This window comes from Catharus ustulatus, chromosome Z, assembly GCF_009819885.2.
Source record: "Catharus ustulatus isolate bCatUst1 chromosome Z, bCatUst1.pri.v2, whole genome shotgun sequence".
Lineage (NCBI taxonomy): Eukaryota > Metazoa > Chordata > Aves > Passeriformes > Turdidae > Catharus > Catharus ustulatus.
In genome coordinates this window covers 21,536,809-21,550,441 of record NC_046262.2, presented here as the reverse complement: position 1 = coordinate 21,550,441, position 13,633 = coordinate 21,536,809, and the positions used below count along the sequence as shown (strand labels likewise).

Here is a 13,633-nt window from a genome sequence, read left to right as displayed (position 1 = left end):
TCTGTCAACTTAAACATATAATCAGTCCTTTCCTTGTCTACAGAAAAGCCAGAATCTGAGAAAAACTGAGTTCCAATGGAGGGAACACTTTCAGGAACAGTCTTGAACTTCATTGAATCTCTCAATTCTCACATCCTATCAGAGGTATTGCAAATACATTAGAAGGCACTAAAAGTGATGCACAGCTTACTGCTTTTGCTTATGTTTTTGACTTGACTACTCCTCTGTCTGCACTACACACATGTGCCATGGAATATGAAATGTTGCAACTTGTCAGTTTTCAATTATTTCCATTAATATATTGTCCCCCTTCATTTCTTTTAAAGCAGTACAAAGATTTTTCCTTTTTCTTGCAAGGGAAAAAATGCAGAAAAATAAAGTTATTCAGCTCTCTTTCCCTAACTCCTGTTTGGTTTGCTACTGCAACGTTACTTAACTACTTCACAACTATGCTAAAATAACTTTCTGGTAACAGCTTTAAATGTTCTGCCTAACCTTTAATAAAAACAGCTCAAACTACATGTGAGCAAGATGTTTTTTCTGGGCTGACTGTTTTTTTAAATTTCAGAATAAACAAGAGAATGCCATGTACAGTAATTTCACGACCATAAGGCGCACTAGACTATAAGGCGCACCCCCCCGGAGTCGGCAAAATTCGCAACTTTGTAGATCATATAAGGCACACTGGACTATAAGGCGCACTTTTTTTTGCAGCGAGGCTCCGCCCCCAGTTCCCCCCACGAGGTTGCTGGCCAAGGCCCTGCCTCAACCCAGCAGTCATTGGCCCCCGGGCCCACCTCCACCTGGCAGGGGCGGTGCCGCGAGCCACCGGGCCCCCCTGGACCAGGCAGCCATGGGCCCCCGGGACTGCCTGGCCCTGGGAAGGGGGGCGCTGCGGGCACCCTAGCCCGCCTTCACCTGGCAGCCATTGGCCCCCGGGACCATCTAGACCCGGAAGGAGTGGCACCGCGGGCCCCCAGGCCCGCCTTCACCCGGCAGCCATGGGCCCCCTCGCCTGCCTCCACCCAGCAGGGGCAGTGCCGCGGGCCCTGGGTCTGCCTCCAGCCAGCTGCTGTGGCACTGCTGGCTCCCCCCACGGCTCACAGCTCACACTTCTGGTTTGGCAAATTTCGCAACTTTGTACATCATATAAGGCGCACCAGACTGTAAGGCGCAATTCCGGGTTTGAGGGAAAATTTTAGTCAAAAGAGTGCGCCTTATAGTCGTGAAATTACTGTACTTTTCAAAAAATATGTACTTGGTAATAGAGGAAACATTTTGCTAAAATAGTCAGTTTGAAGTTAACGCTTAAGAGAATTTCACTCCAAATCATTAGGCCACGTTGGAAGGAAGAGGGTGTCAGGCTGGGAGTGGCAAGCACCACAGAATATGTTCCTGTCCATTTCTCACCTCATTCACTGAAATAGTTTCATCTAAAATTTACCAACATCTAAATCTCGTTAAGTTACTGTTCTCATTCATCAGACACAACTCATCATCTCTTTCAATTATACTCTAAACTTGTATTTAAGCTTTATTTAGTGAAAATCATATTAGCAGTAAGACTTTCCATTGTTATTTTCAAAAGTGACCACTGTGACAGGTAATTTCAGAAATTCCTTACCCTCCTCAGTCCTTGGTTGCTGAGGGAACATGTAATTAGTAAGTACTGTTTTCTGTGTATCAGGGTCAGCTTCCTTTTGAAGAGGAATAAGTGGTTTAGACTAAAAAGTAAATGAAAGAAGGATATGTTATGAGGACATATATATGCATACATATATATATAAAAGTAAATATGACCTACATATCACAGGGCATGCCTGTCCCTTGACTTTGAAGACTGCTTTCCCTTGAATTAAACCATTTCTCCTCTGAATAATTTTCACAAAATGAAGATATTAATATGTCTGTATTTGACTGATGACAGGCTTTTTGACTGAGGACAAACTCACCAACAGCTTTTGTGAAAAGAAAACACTAGATAGCCAAAAAGTAGCCCAGTTTCTTATTGGCACTTACTACAATCCCAAAGCACATTGGTCAGAAATGCACAGATATATTTAGCTATTGAAAGCTGCAGACAATCACACAAAGAGAAAGTGTGTGTATTCTTATTTTACACCAGATTGAACATCCTTCCCTTACAGGGAAGGGCAGAGGATTCTTGAAATTACTGGTTAAGTAAAAGTGCACATCTGAGGCTAGTAGGCTAGTGGATTTCTGACAGTCCCGTATGCCCTAATACGGGACTTAAAACATAAAAGGCAAAATACAAGCACATTAGTTATTGCTTAACAACTTCAAAGTTGAACAGCCACACAGTTCAAAGGTATGGCAAGAAACCTAACTCAAAACCAGGCATACTGAGTTTCCTGACTGGTATAGCTGTGAAAGCAACAGCAGGCTACTAACTCTCCTGTGTAACTTAGCCTGAACAGACAAAAATGACAACAACAAAACAATAAAAAAAACCCAAAAATACAACAACAAACAAAAACAAGACAAAACAAAAATAAAACAAAAACGCAAAACACAAACAAAAAACCCTCCACAAACCCAGAGAAAACACAACAAAACCAAAAGCTAACGGATAAAAAACTTTCCAACACCTGTTAAATTGTATTTCCCCATAGTATAGAACTCCAGGATTATAAGGCTAGAGACAGGTAAGCTCAGTATTGGTTACTTCAGGAAACTTGACAGCAATGTCAAGAAAATATTGATGTACACAGCACTATGTCTCTTTATGTAATAGATTGTCTTTGTCAATCCCATTAGGAATGAAGTCAACAATCTTTTATTTTCAATACAAAAAAATCTTACCTGATTGTCTGATAGCCACATAGCAGTGAGTTGTTGCAGTTTTGTAAAGGTAAATGGCAAATTCTTCAGTCTGTAAATTACAAGAATTTAGGTAAATACATTTAGCCATACTGTAAGACTTTAAACAATCCTGCATTAGCCTGTAAAATATTTTAAAAGGACATATCCATATGAAGTTATCTTATTAAATACTGAGAGCTGAAAGTCTACAGCATGTAATTTAAATTCAAATTTAAAATAACCCAAACAAACAAGGAAAACTTACATCTGGCCAGTTTAGCAAGTAGTTTAAAATAAATAAGTAGTATTGTAACTTGAATTTTAATTCAACTGGGTGACTTGAATACAAAGACAATTAACATGAATTAATAAATATGAATCCTCACTATTTTATCACCATTTATGCCAATTAAGGAAAACTATGCTACACCTAAAAATCAGATTTTTTTCTCAAAGGCACATGTATGGGGAAGGGGCTGTCCTGGATAGTGGGTGCCCTGGCATTAATGGATAAATCAAGCCACAGATAGAGTACCGAGAGGCTGGACTGACATAACAGGACGTGTGTACTGGTAGACTTTTCTCTCCCAGTATACTTCAATTCTATAAATCAACAATTCCCCAAAGCTAAACATTTTGTCTATTTTTGACTACCATCTCTAATAAAACACAACTCTATTCCCCCAGAACACACACTATCCTATGATACTGTTGGGTGCTCCATATACAATTCAAGAAGCTATTAATCTTTAAGAATCAAAAGTTTTATGCAAATAACCAAACTACTTCCCTAGAAAAACTAATGTAGTGAAGCTGCACTCCAATGCACAGCCAAGTCATTAAAATAAATATAGCTTAATATAATGGAACTGCAAAATCCAGAACACAACAATAATTCATTAAATACATTTCAGTCAGCTTCTGAGCTATGTGTGAGATAAGGAAAGATAGCCATAATGTATTCGTAACAATCCCTCTACATTATCATTGCATTTTATACAACTTCTACTTGAAAAGCATTCACAAACCTATTGTCACTCAGATTAATGACTTTTAATTTCTGCATATCACCCATTTCTTCAGGGAGAAATTCAAGCTTATTAGAATGCAGAAACAACACTGTTACATGTTTCCAGTTTCCGATCTAAAAAAAAAGAAGGCCCACAATGAATTAATTCATTTTCACAACATAAATATGAAAATTTTTAAAACAATTAGCATTGAGGCTGTTTTGTCTTGAAAGTTTGTTGTTACACACTAACCTTTTAGTTTCAACACACAGCAATGGATTCCTACTTGCTGCTTAAAAAAATTAGATTTCATTATTTATAAACTTGTAAATAATTTGTATACATCCTCCTTTGAAAACATACACCAAAAAAATCCTCTCAAAAATTAGTAACTGATTGTTCACAAGTTGCACAGACTATATAAACACATTAAAATATTCATTTTTAGACTTTCAATAAACACATACCTCTGATGGCAATTGAGTTAAAAAGTTATGATCTGCAGCAAATGTTCTTATATTTGAGAGCTGACCAACAGATGAAGGCAGTGTTTCAATCTCATTGAAACTACAGTCCAGTTCCTCTACTGATATTAACCTAAAAAAAAAAAAATTAACTCCTCTATACAGACTAATTAATCCAACATTAATTGAACACCTGCAGCTTAAATGAAGTTAATATCACCATTAACTATTTCAAATGTAGTTCAAAATCAACCCTATGGAATTAAAATCCAAGAAGAATCCTTTACTGATTGTCTAAAATGTGTTTTAGGGTGGTTGTGTTTTCTTGTTGATTGTAGGATTTTTGGTTCTGTTTTGAACTTGCTTATTTTTTAAAAATCTCCTTTACACTGTCCTCACAATGAAATCAGTGAGGCCAGCAACACTGAGTGCTTGTGTAGTACATGACACATGTCACTGTAAGGCATTAAGAACATTCAGAATGGGACAGACTATAGTAAAATCAGAGCCAAGTGCAGTTTTTGGACAAGAATTTCAAGAGTTAGAGACTGTGAACATAAGGATCTGGCAGTACTTTGTAAACTGACAACGAAAGATAATCTATATTGATTAAAATATATGAAAAAATTGGAAGACATTGTACGTTTGTACAGCACTTAATTGTGAGCCAATTATTTTTGCTATTATTTACAAGTTTTAAATTAAATTGCTGAACACCAAAATATATATTAAAAAACTTGCTGATGGTCAGCTGAAAATTCTCCATATATATATACACACATTATATATATATATAACATAAGATAAATACATATTCATATTTACTTTTTACAATATTTTTGAGATTGGGCAATCATTTGCAATATCTACCACAGCCATGTTACTGTCAAAAAAAACCAGTTTCAGGAAGCTAACTGACTCTAAGTATCTTGTTTTCTATTACACTCAATTTTTGCTTCATGCATTGGTGGCTGCATTACGTAAGGAACATATCTTCTTTGGTATTAAGTAGGAACATACATGCTGCAAAGTAGAACTAAGATATGCAAACACTTGCTTGAAACTGTATTAGGACAGTAACATACAGAAGAAATTAAATCAAGTAGTTATAAAAAACTCTGAAAGAGGAGCCACTGTTAAAGAACAGTATTTTCAGAAAGGCAATTAAACTTCTTTTGGTGAAATACCTACCCTCCTATGGAGTCAGGCAAATAAATTAACTGGTTTTCATCAATTTTAAGTGTTGTCACCTTTTTCAGAGAACCTATAAGAGGAACAAGTAAATCAAAATGGACATTTGAGTTCATTAAGCTGAGTCTGAACTTTAAATTGAGAGAGGGAAAACATGGGCAAGCAACCACATCTCTATTCCCTGGCATGCCTACAGTGGAAATAAGGAGATGAGCTTACAGAACTTGTTTGCCTGTTTACAGTATGTCAACCATTTGGGTAGGTCGGTGGGGGCAGGGAGAAAAAGAAATAGGGTTTTTTTTTTCTGATAGAGACCGCAGTTTTTCATCAATTTACAAACTACTGTATAAAGAATGCTCCAAAACAATTGTAAGTTATTATTTAGCCAAGTATTACAGTTTTATCAAGAACTGGCACTTCTACTCAACTGAAACAGATCTAGAGTGCCGTTTTTGCATTTTCAAGTGCTCTGTGTCTGAACTACAGGCTTTTAAAAACATGAATTAATTTGAAATACAAACCAATAGACTCTGGCAGCTGCTGAAGTGAATTACTGGATAACAGTAGATCTTGCAGGCTTTCACAACCTGAAATACCTTCTTCCACTACTTCAATGTTGTTTTTAGAAACATCCAAGTATGTCAGTTGTTTCAAAGTGCCTATAAACTACAAGTAAGAGAAAATAATGTTCTAGAAAGTGCAAGTTCAAAACAAAAAATCCAGCAGATTTGACCTCTCAAATCTAATGTCAGAGGGAAAGAATTAGAGTACTGAAATACAATTTTATGCAAAATACACAAACTTACAAATGAAGTATTTTGTGCAGATAAGCACAGCTGATGTTTTTGCACATACAGACACCCCACAGTAGCTCTGCACATCCCTAAAGTCAGTCTTCTGCATATTCAACGGTTTGATTCAGTTACCATGAATCAAGTAATTGAAGCTTTAGAAGAGACTTCAGAAAGAGACACATAATGTGAGGACATCATTATGCTCCAGGAGACTTTTAATGCTCATTTTTGCCTTTTGTGTAAAACTGCATCCTCAAAAACAACGATGAAACCCTAATTGTACTAAACTGAAAGAAACAAGGCAAAATATAAGCGTGCATTACCATCCCATGTGAATCAAACACAAGCTTGAAATTCATGCACACTACTCTATTAAAATCTTCATTTTCAGAAATGCAATTTTATTTTACTGCAAAACACAGTTCAGCTTGTATTTTGTAATCAAACCATTCAACTAAGAGTTAGCTGATGGAAAAACAGTAGCAAAGACTACTGATTAGGCAGGAAGGCCACATTTCACATGACTGGTTGTGATTTTAAGGTTACAAACAAGCCAGTTGCTTACCAAATTTCAAATATTCATTTACTAGTTTGCTATAACCTAAACAAAGGTTCTCAAGCACTGTAATAATAGGTCAGCCTGGACCACATGTAATCCTGAAAGATGTCAGGAACCCACACTAAGTCAACAGACTGTTTTCTCAGGAAATGGCTATGCTCCCTGTTTCCACAGCACCAGAATTGGCACCACTTGTTTTACAGTTGTGGCCAGCAAAAATCCACACACCAGATTTATCCTGTATATTCTTGCTTTCTGTTTAACATAGAATAATCTCTTTTTGGAAGGGCCATTCAAACCAAATAAATTTGATTTAAGATTTTTACTGGCTTTCCTGAATTGCAACATACTTTTTAGATGAGAAATATATAACATTCAATGAGAAAAAAAAAGAACCAAAAAGCTGTGAAAGTAGCTCTCATGATCAGTGATAATTTCTAAGTGGACTAGTTAAGCATTCAAGTGCCATTTAGCTTTTGGCTTTAAGTAACACTAAAATTACATAACAATTTCAACATACATGATCACTGACAAAGCAAGTACCTGTATAATTTAAAATACTCTATGTTTAACACAGCAAAAGAACTTACCCCAGGAATAAGTGTTAATCTATTACCATCCATCCAAAATTCCTTTAATCCACTCAGTTGTTCAAGTACTTCAGGCTGCAATGGGAAGCCATTTTAAAAAAAAGTTATGAAAAAACCCCAACGAACAGAAAAAACAACTCCAGTGATTTGTCTATCGCAACTTTAGCAATGTGTTCCTGTAGCTGTTATACCCACTTTTTTCACTAGGTCATCAAATAAAGCCCAGATAATTAGCTTTTGAAATCAAAATATATACCAGATAAACAAAAACATTGAAGAACTTGACCACAGCACTAAATTATCTTTAGAGAAAGGCTTTCTGATGATTTGCTGTCTTTTACAGAAAGTATTACTTTTCAACAGGCACTGTTGAAAACTGTAAGCACATGTTACATGTACAATTTTGATGGAAGAGGTCTAAAAACCCTTAAATTTCATCAACTCAGAGGACTTGTTTTTCAAAAACCCCCGTGATTTTTTGGTTTGGGGGAAAATCAAAACAAATTTTATTTTTCTATCAACAAAGGGTGCATCTCCATGATACAAGCAAACCACTCCATCCATAAAATTAAGTGTGAGATTGTGTTTCCACTATAACTTCTGTTAAAAGTGTCTTGTTTATCAGGAAAAGAACCCTTCTTGGTAAACATTCACACTGCATATGCTTTCCTATTTAAACTTCCTTCCTGAGAAACTAATACTAAAGAGGTACTACAGCACCTTAATAAGTATAGCCAAGTTCAGATCAATGCTAAGTTTTATTATACAGTAAATAGATATGACTTCTGCTTAAGTTGCAATCCTGACTCCCAACTAATTTTCCAAGACGAAGTTGAAATTTAAACATTAGTTTAAGGCTCCCACACAAGTATCTACCCTGTGATGAGATGATGGCAGTCATGGTAAGGGCTAGATGTTTAACCATAATAATGAAAAATTCCTTAAATACACTTCCCATTTTTCCAAACCATGTCACTAGGCAAGTGTTCAGCTCTGCATATTCTACTAGTGGCACACAAAGGCTTGACTCTATTGTGTTGCAGGTCAGCAAGTTTCATTATACTTCTATTTCAATTCCTTTACTATGGAAAGTACTTCTGAAAATGCAGAGATGTTATGTGACTCTTAAATACAAGATATATTTGCCTGTGAGACCACAAACGGAAAACAAGTCAATACATGCTGAAGGAAAAATCAGAGAACCTCAACTATAAATACTGCTTTGAAGAACATTCAAATTTAATAACCCTTGGATCTAAAAAGTTTGTGCACAAAAACAAAAGTGGGTTATGCACAAAATTATAACATTCAATGCATGATAATCAATAAGTGTTTGGAATTTATTCTAAGCCAATCCATTATGTTTATAACTCAAACACATACACCTATTAATTATTTACAGTACAGTAACCACACTATATAACAGTGTTATTTTTAAATAGATAGACGCATACTCTCATTCATAAGATCACAGGTATAATTTTTGTAACAGGTTCCATAAAGTAGTTGTAAGGTATAAATAACTCTCAGTATCAGAACTCTTAAGATGATGTTCATGTTTTCGTATTTGTTAAAAACTGATCAAAGGATAAGAAGATTTATAAAAGATGCAGAGCTCTTTTACTAAGGCAAAACTCACCACTTCCGTGAATTCATTACTTCCTAAGTCCAGTCTCTCCAACTGAGTCAGTCTGGACATGGTTCTGCATAGGAAGGGGATTAATAAAGAATTAGGTCTAAGAAAATACTAGCTACATCAAATCTCACAGATTTATAATCTAGTAATCAGTATTAAGTAATTATATTATTCTGTAACTGGAACCAGGTACATATTACTGATCCTGCACATTGCTGAGTGTCACACAGAGTGCACTGCAACACACTTGAAGCTGCAAGATGAGCTTGCAAAAACTAAAGACCAGTAAAGAAATCTTCATGATAAAGAGTAATGCAGTGGCACATCTCTTCTTTTGAGTGGTTCAGCTTTTTATGTCGAGTCACAGTACGTCCATTCAGCTGCCAAAGGATGGTTAACTACACGTTTTTTTCTTGAAGAAAGACTACTGCCCAGTGATCAGTTACAACAGAGAAGAGCACTGTTCAGTCACAGTACGCAACACCACCTTTTTACCTTTCCAGGCTGTTAAGTTGCATCCATGTGATGTGGTTTGGAACCCTAATTATTTCTCTAGCCATACATTAAATAAGATTACTAAATCAGATTTTTTGACACACCAATACTCTTTAACCTAACTTACGGTAAATATTAAATCAACGACTGAAATGAAAGTAAAATCCATTACTTCAAACTGTGTTTTAGAAACATTTTTCCTCTATGTAAGCTCACTCTGGGAACTCCACAGAGATGATCTACCACTGCACATGGTGGTCTACACAATGGGTACTTCACAGTCAACAGTAGCTCTACCTGAAAGTATTTTTAAAGAGACTGTGAATCTCTCATATGAAAAAATATTAATTAATTTATTTAATCATAGATTTCACAGAATGATTAGTAGAACCTAAAACTTCCATATACAAACTGCACCAGAAAAAATTAAATATCAGAGCTCCTAAATTATAGAGTCTTGTATACTGTCAGAATATCACATTAGTTTCTTCAAAAAACAATTGCATGAGCTTAAGATGCTCTATGCAGCCATTCAAAGCTTCAGTTTTTCTTCAAATACAGTAAGATCCATAGTTGCTCTGAACATATATTGGAAAACATCAAATTTACTGAAAGTAATTTAATGCAATTATTAATATTATTCCTTAAAATAATCTCCAAGAAGGAGACCCAACATTTGTTTAGAAATTTGATTTTCATGGCATTGGAGTAATTAACTAGAACAAACTAGGAATTTAGCCTAAGTAGGTAAAGACAAGACCAAGACAAAAGCAGTAGAAGCATTTTGTGCAAATAGTATACACAGGCTTTGAAGGAAAGCTTCTAGCAAACATTCCTACTGTCCTAGAGAAAGAAAAAAACCCCAGTAAAACATGAAGACTACTTTCAGAAGACTCTAATAAACAATTTCCCTCATTTCTTGAAGCTAATGAACAGGATGATTATCAGTAAGCTAACATTCTTTTTCAACTTCTAACTAAACTTATCTGAGTCCCTCTGAAATCCTGCAGAAGATTGATCTCCCAAAGCTCTGTGGGACCATGTCAATACCAATTTTAGTGCTATATGTTCCTAACAAATCTGCCCTAAAGAATCTCCCAGAAGCACTGCTAAAGAACTCTTTTAAAAGAATCTTTAAAACATAGTATTCTGTAGCTTTTGAAACTTCATAGACCACACTATGCAAACCATTGTTACATAAAAAGGACAGGATAACAAGACTTGATTGATTTGGGGCCCTTTATTTCCTTTGCTACAATGACTGTGGATCTAGCAAACACTTCCACCCAACTACAAAACATACACAAATATGTTTGCAAGATGAGGATCTCCAAAATATTCCCTCCTTTCACTAGTGTTTGCATAATAGATATTTCAGAATATTTCAGATATTCTAGGATCAATATCTCCTTGCCTTCCTGTATTGCTTGTGGAGAAATACCTTCAAACAAAATACAAACAAGGCTTCCAATCATTTATGGTAGCAGGAAAATTCAATGCCAAATGATATTGAAAAAAGCATTAACTAGATCATGGAATTACACCTATTTTCATCTTTGACATGGCACTATGTAATCCTCCCATAAACTGAAAGCCTCTTCCATAATTCAAATTATTGAACTTGGTATCAATTCAACTCAATAGTAAAGGATTAGATAGCCTAAATTATGCCTCAAATTCTGCTGTTGTAGACAGACAGCTTCACTAAGGTCAACACTACAGTTGATGTCAAGTGGCATACAATTCAAGGGGGGTGAGTGTGATGGCAAGATTGGGCCCTGAATCACTACGATTATGCTCTCAAATAATTTGCTTCTTTCTAAAATGCTTATTCTTTGTATTGACAATTGGGCCATAAAAGTTTAAAAAAATTTTTTTTTAAAATTACCATATTTTTACTGCATCATCTTCCCAATTCACCTATCAGAAAAATGCCTCTAAAATAGTTTGTGTGTTTTTTGTTTCCTTTCAGAAATAGTTTTATCCAGCTGTTTTGCATTATAATGCTAACACTTGCAGTTTCTGGCTGTGGATAAGCTCCAAATAAAATTATACATATTTGGCATAAAGCAACGTTGATGTAGTGTGTTGGCATTGATTACCCATTTTGATTAACCTACTTTCAAGTATTTCATACTTAAGTGTCAAAAATTATGTGCATGTTTTACTCAGAAAGAGGGCTAGTTTGATGCTGTAGAATTTATCCAAATACATTTCTAATTACAAATAGAATATTAGAAAGATGAGAGTCACAAGAAAACAAGAAAAGATACTGGTATTCTATAGTAAAAAATCAGAACCTACTGCTATATCTTATTAACATCAAAAAACTGCTCTGAATTTTCTACACTTTTTAAAGCTGTATAGCATCTTCCATAAGAGTACCAGAATAGAATAATAAAGCTGGCAGTTCAGCATGCTCAGATTATTATGGAAGTGAAACAGAGGACTTCTTCATGACAGTCACTGTTTGGTTTTCAATCAAGAACAGAACTCTGAAAACACTGAAGTCAACAAAAAGTTTCCCACCACCTTCAACAGAGGATACGTTTGACTTAAACTCATTAAAGCATGTACTATTGTCTCATCACTACAAGACTGAACTACATTTTTAGAAATATTTCATGTAATTCATGCTGTTAGTGTTAATTATGGCAATTAAGGTCAGAGTGATCTTATAAACAAAATCTGTATCAGCTGGAAGCTTTAATTATAGCTACTGTTCCTCAGTTGGGAGTAACTTAATTTAGAGAGCTACCACTCTAAATTACACATCCTCTAATGTTTTTCTGCTGAAAACTAGTGATAGCAGAGAGAGCCGAAGAGAATTGAGAGTATTTATACCACAGAATTCTTCACACTTTGAAGATGTAAATTCACACTTTCTGATGCTGTACATGTCATTCCAGACATGAGTTCTGGCTTGTTTATACAGCAGACTCCACAGTACAGTATCTAGGCACTTAAACAGGGAATCCCAGTAGAATATAACCCTTGATCATATCTTAGGCATATCATTAGCCACAGTCACTAAAAAAAAATGGCTACTGTATTTGAAGAACTGGCAATTTCCACTTCAGCCTACTGCTTGCAAGTGACTCCCAGCATGAGTTGGACAGAGTGAATACTCAATTGTTAGAGCCTCCTCTTCTCCACCAAAACTTCTTACATCCACCAAAACCAGCAAATCTATCAATTTCTGTTGCCAGAGAAAGATCATACACACAACATATTCATAACTCTGCAGGTGACTATTTACATCCCATCTTTGGGAACTGTTTCTTTCTTCATTGATCTCTTATATCTTTGTTAACCTGTTTGGAGCTCCGGAGTCCCAGATGGAAAATTCTGAGCATTGCTCTTGTTCATAGAAACAACAGGAATTGCATCACCATCAGCCTGGGCTTCTTTGATGAAGTAAGTGAGAATTGCAAGGCAGGGACTAGAAAAACACTAGATTTTAGGAGAGAGGCACAACTGCATTAATGTTAAAACAAATGCTGTAGGAATTTCTAGAACTATACTATACTTACTTTGGCAATATTTTTAACTGGTTTTCTCTAAGTTCCAATATCTGGAGTTTAGTTAATCTGTAACAGAAAGGCATAAGAAATTACTACAACATTCTGTAGTTAATAAAAACAATCTCTGAACTTACTTATATTACAGTATATAAAAATACATATATTTATATACAGTATATAAAAGAAGAAGGATCTGGAAGGTTGAAATTTTTTTCCTGTAACATTAAGGTGAAATTTTGTGCAAAATTTGCATGCTATTTTAAATTCATTGTCTGGAGATTGATTTTGATAAAGCAACAAACAAGATCTTGCCTGTTTTTCCGCACCTGTTTGAACACATTTGTTTTCCCTAATACCATAGATATTGAAACACTCCATTGGATTAATAATAGGTACATGCTATCGTTATAATGAAAAGTACACAGGAAGTAACAGAAAGGTAGGATCACTTTGCACAGTTAAAGATGTTCAATTTCTACTACTGGCAACGTATCAGTTTAATACAAAAAGCCTTATCTGAGGAATATCTGTAGTCTTCCACCTAACA

General features: G+C 35.4%; 1 protein-coding gene across 7 annotated transcripts in view; it reads right to left on the bottom strand.

The window, feature by feature from the left end:
- The window catches only part of ERBIN (erbb2 interacting protein), a 121,835-nt gene that overhangs the window by 30,009 nt on the left and 78,193 nt on the right, over window positions 1-13,633 (bottom strand). For all 7 annotated transcript variants that reach the window (XM_033085446.2, XM_033085445.2, XM_033085447.2 and 4 more), the window contains 9 exons: window positions 13,096-13,152; window positions 9,071-9,134; window positions 7,432-7,506; window positions 6,010-6,154; window positions 5,489-5,561; window positions 4,301-4,430; window positions 3,852-3,967; window positions 2,824-2,893; window positions 1,625-1,724 (listed from right to left, as the gene is read on the bottom strand). In XM_033085446.2, the coding sequence (XP_032941337.1) occupies window positions 1,625-1,724; window positions 2,824-2,893; window positions 3,852-3,967; window positions 4,301-4,430; window positions 5,489-5,561; window positions 6,010-6,154; window positions 7,432-7,506; window positions 9,071-9,134; window positions 13,096-13,152 (830 nt within the window). The remainder of the gene's footprint in view (window positions 1-1,624; window positions 1,725-2,823; window positions 2,894-3,851; window positions 3,968-4,300; window positions 4,431-5,488; window positions 5,562-6,009; window positions 6,155-7,431; window positions 7,507-9,070; window positions 9,135-13,095; window positions 13,153-13,633) is intronic.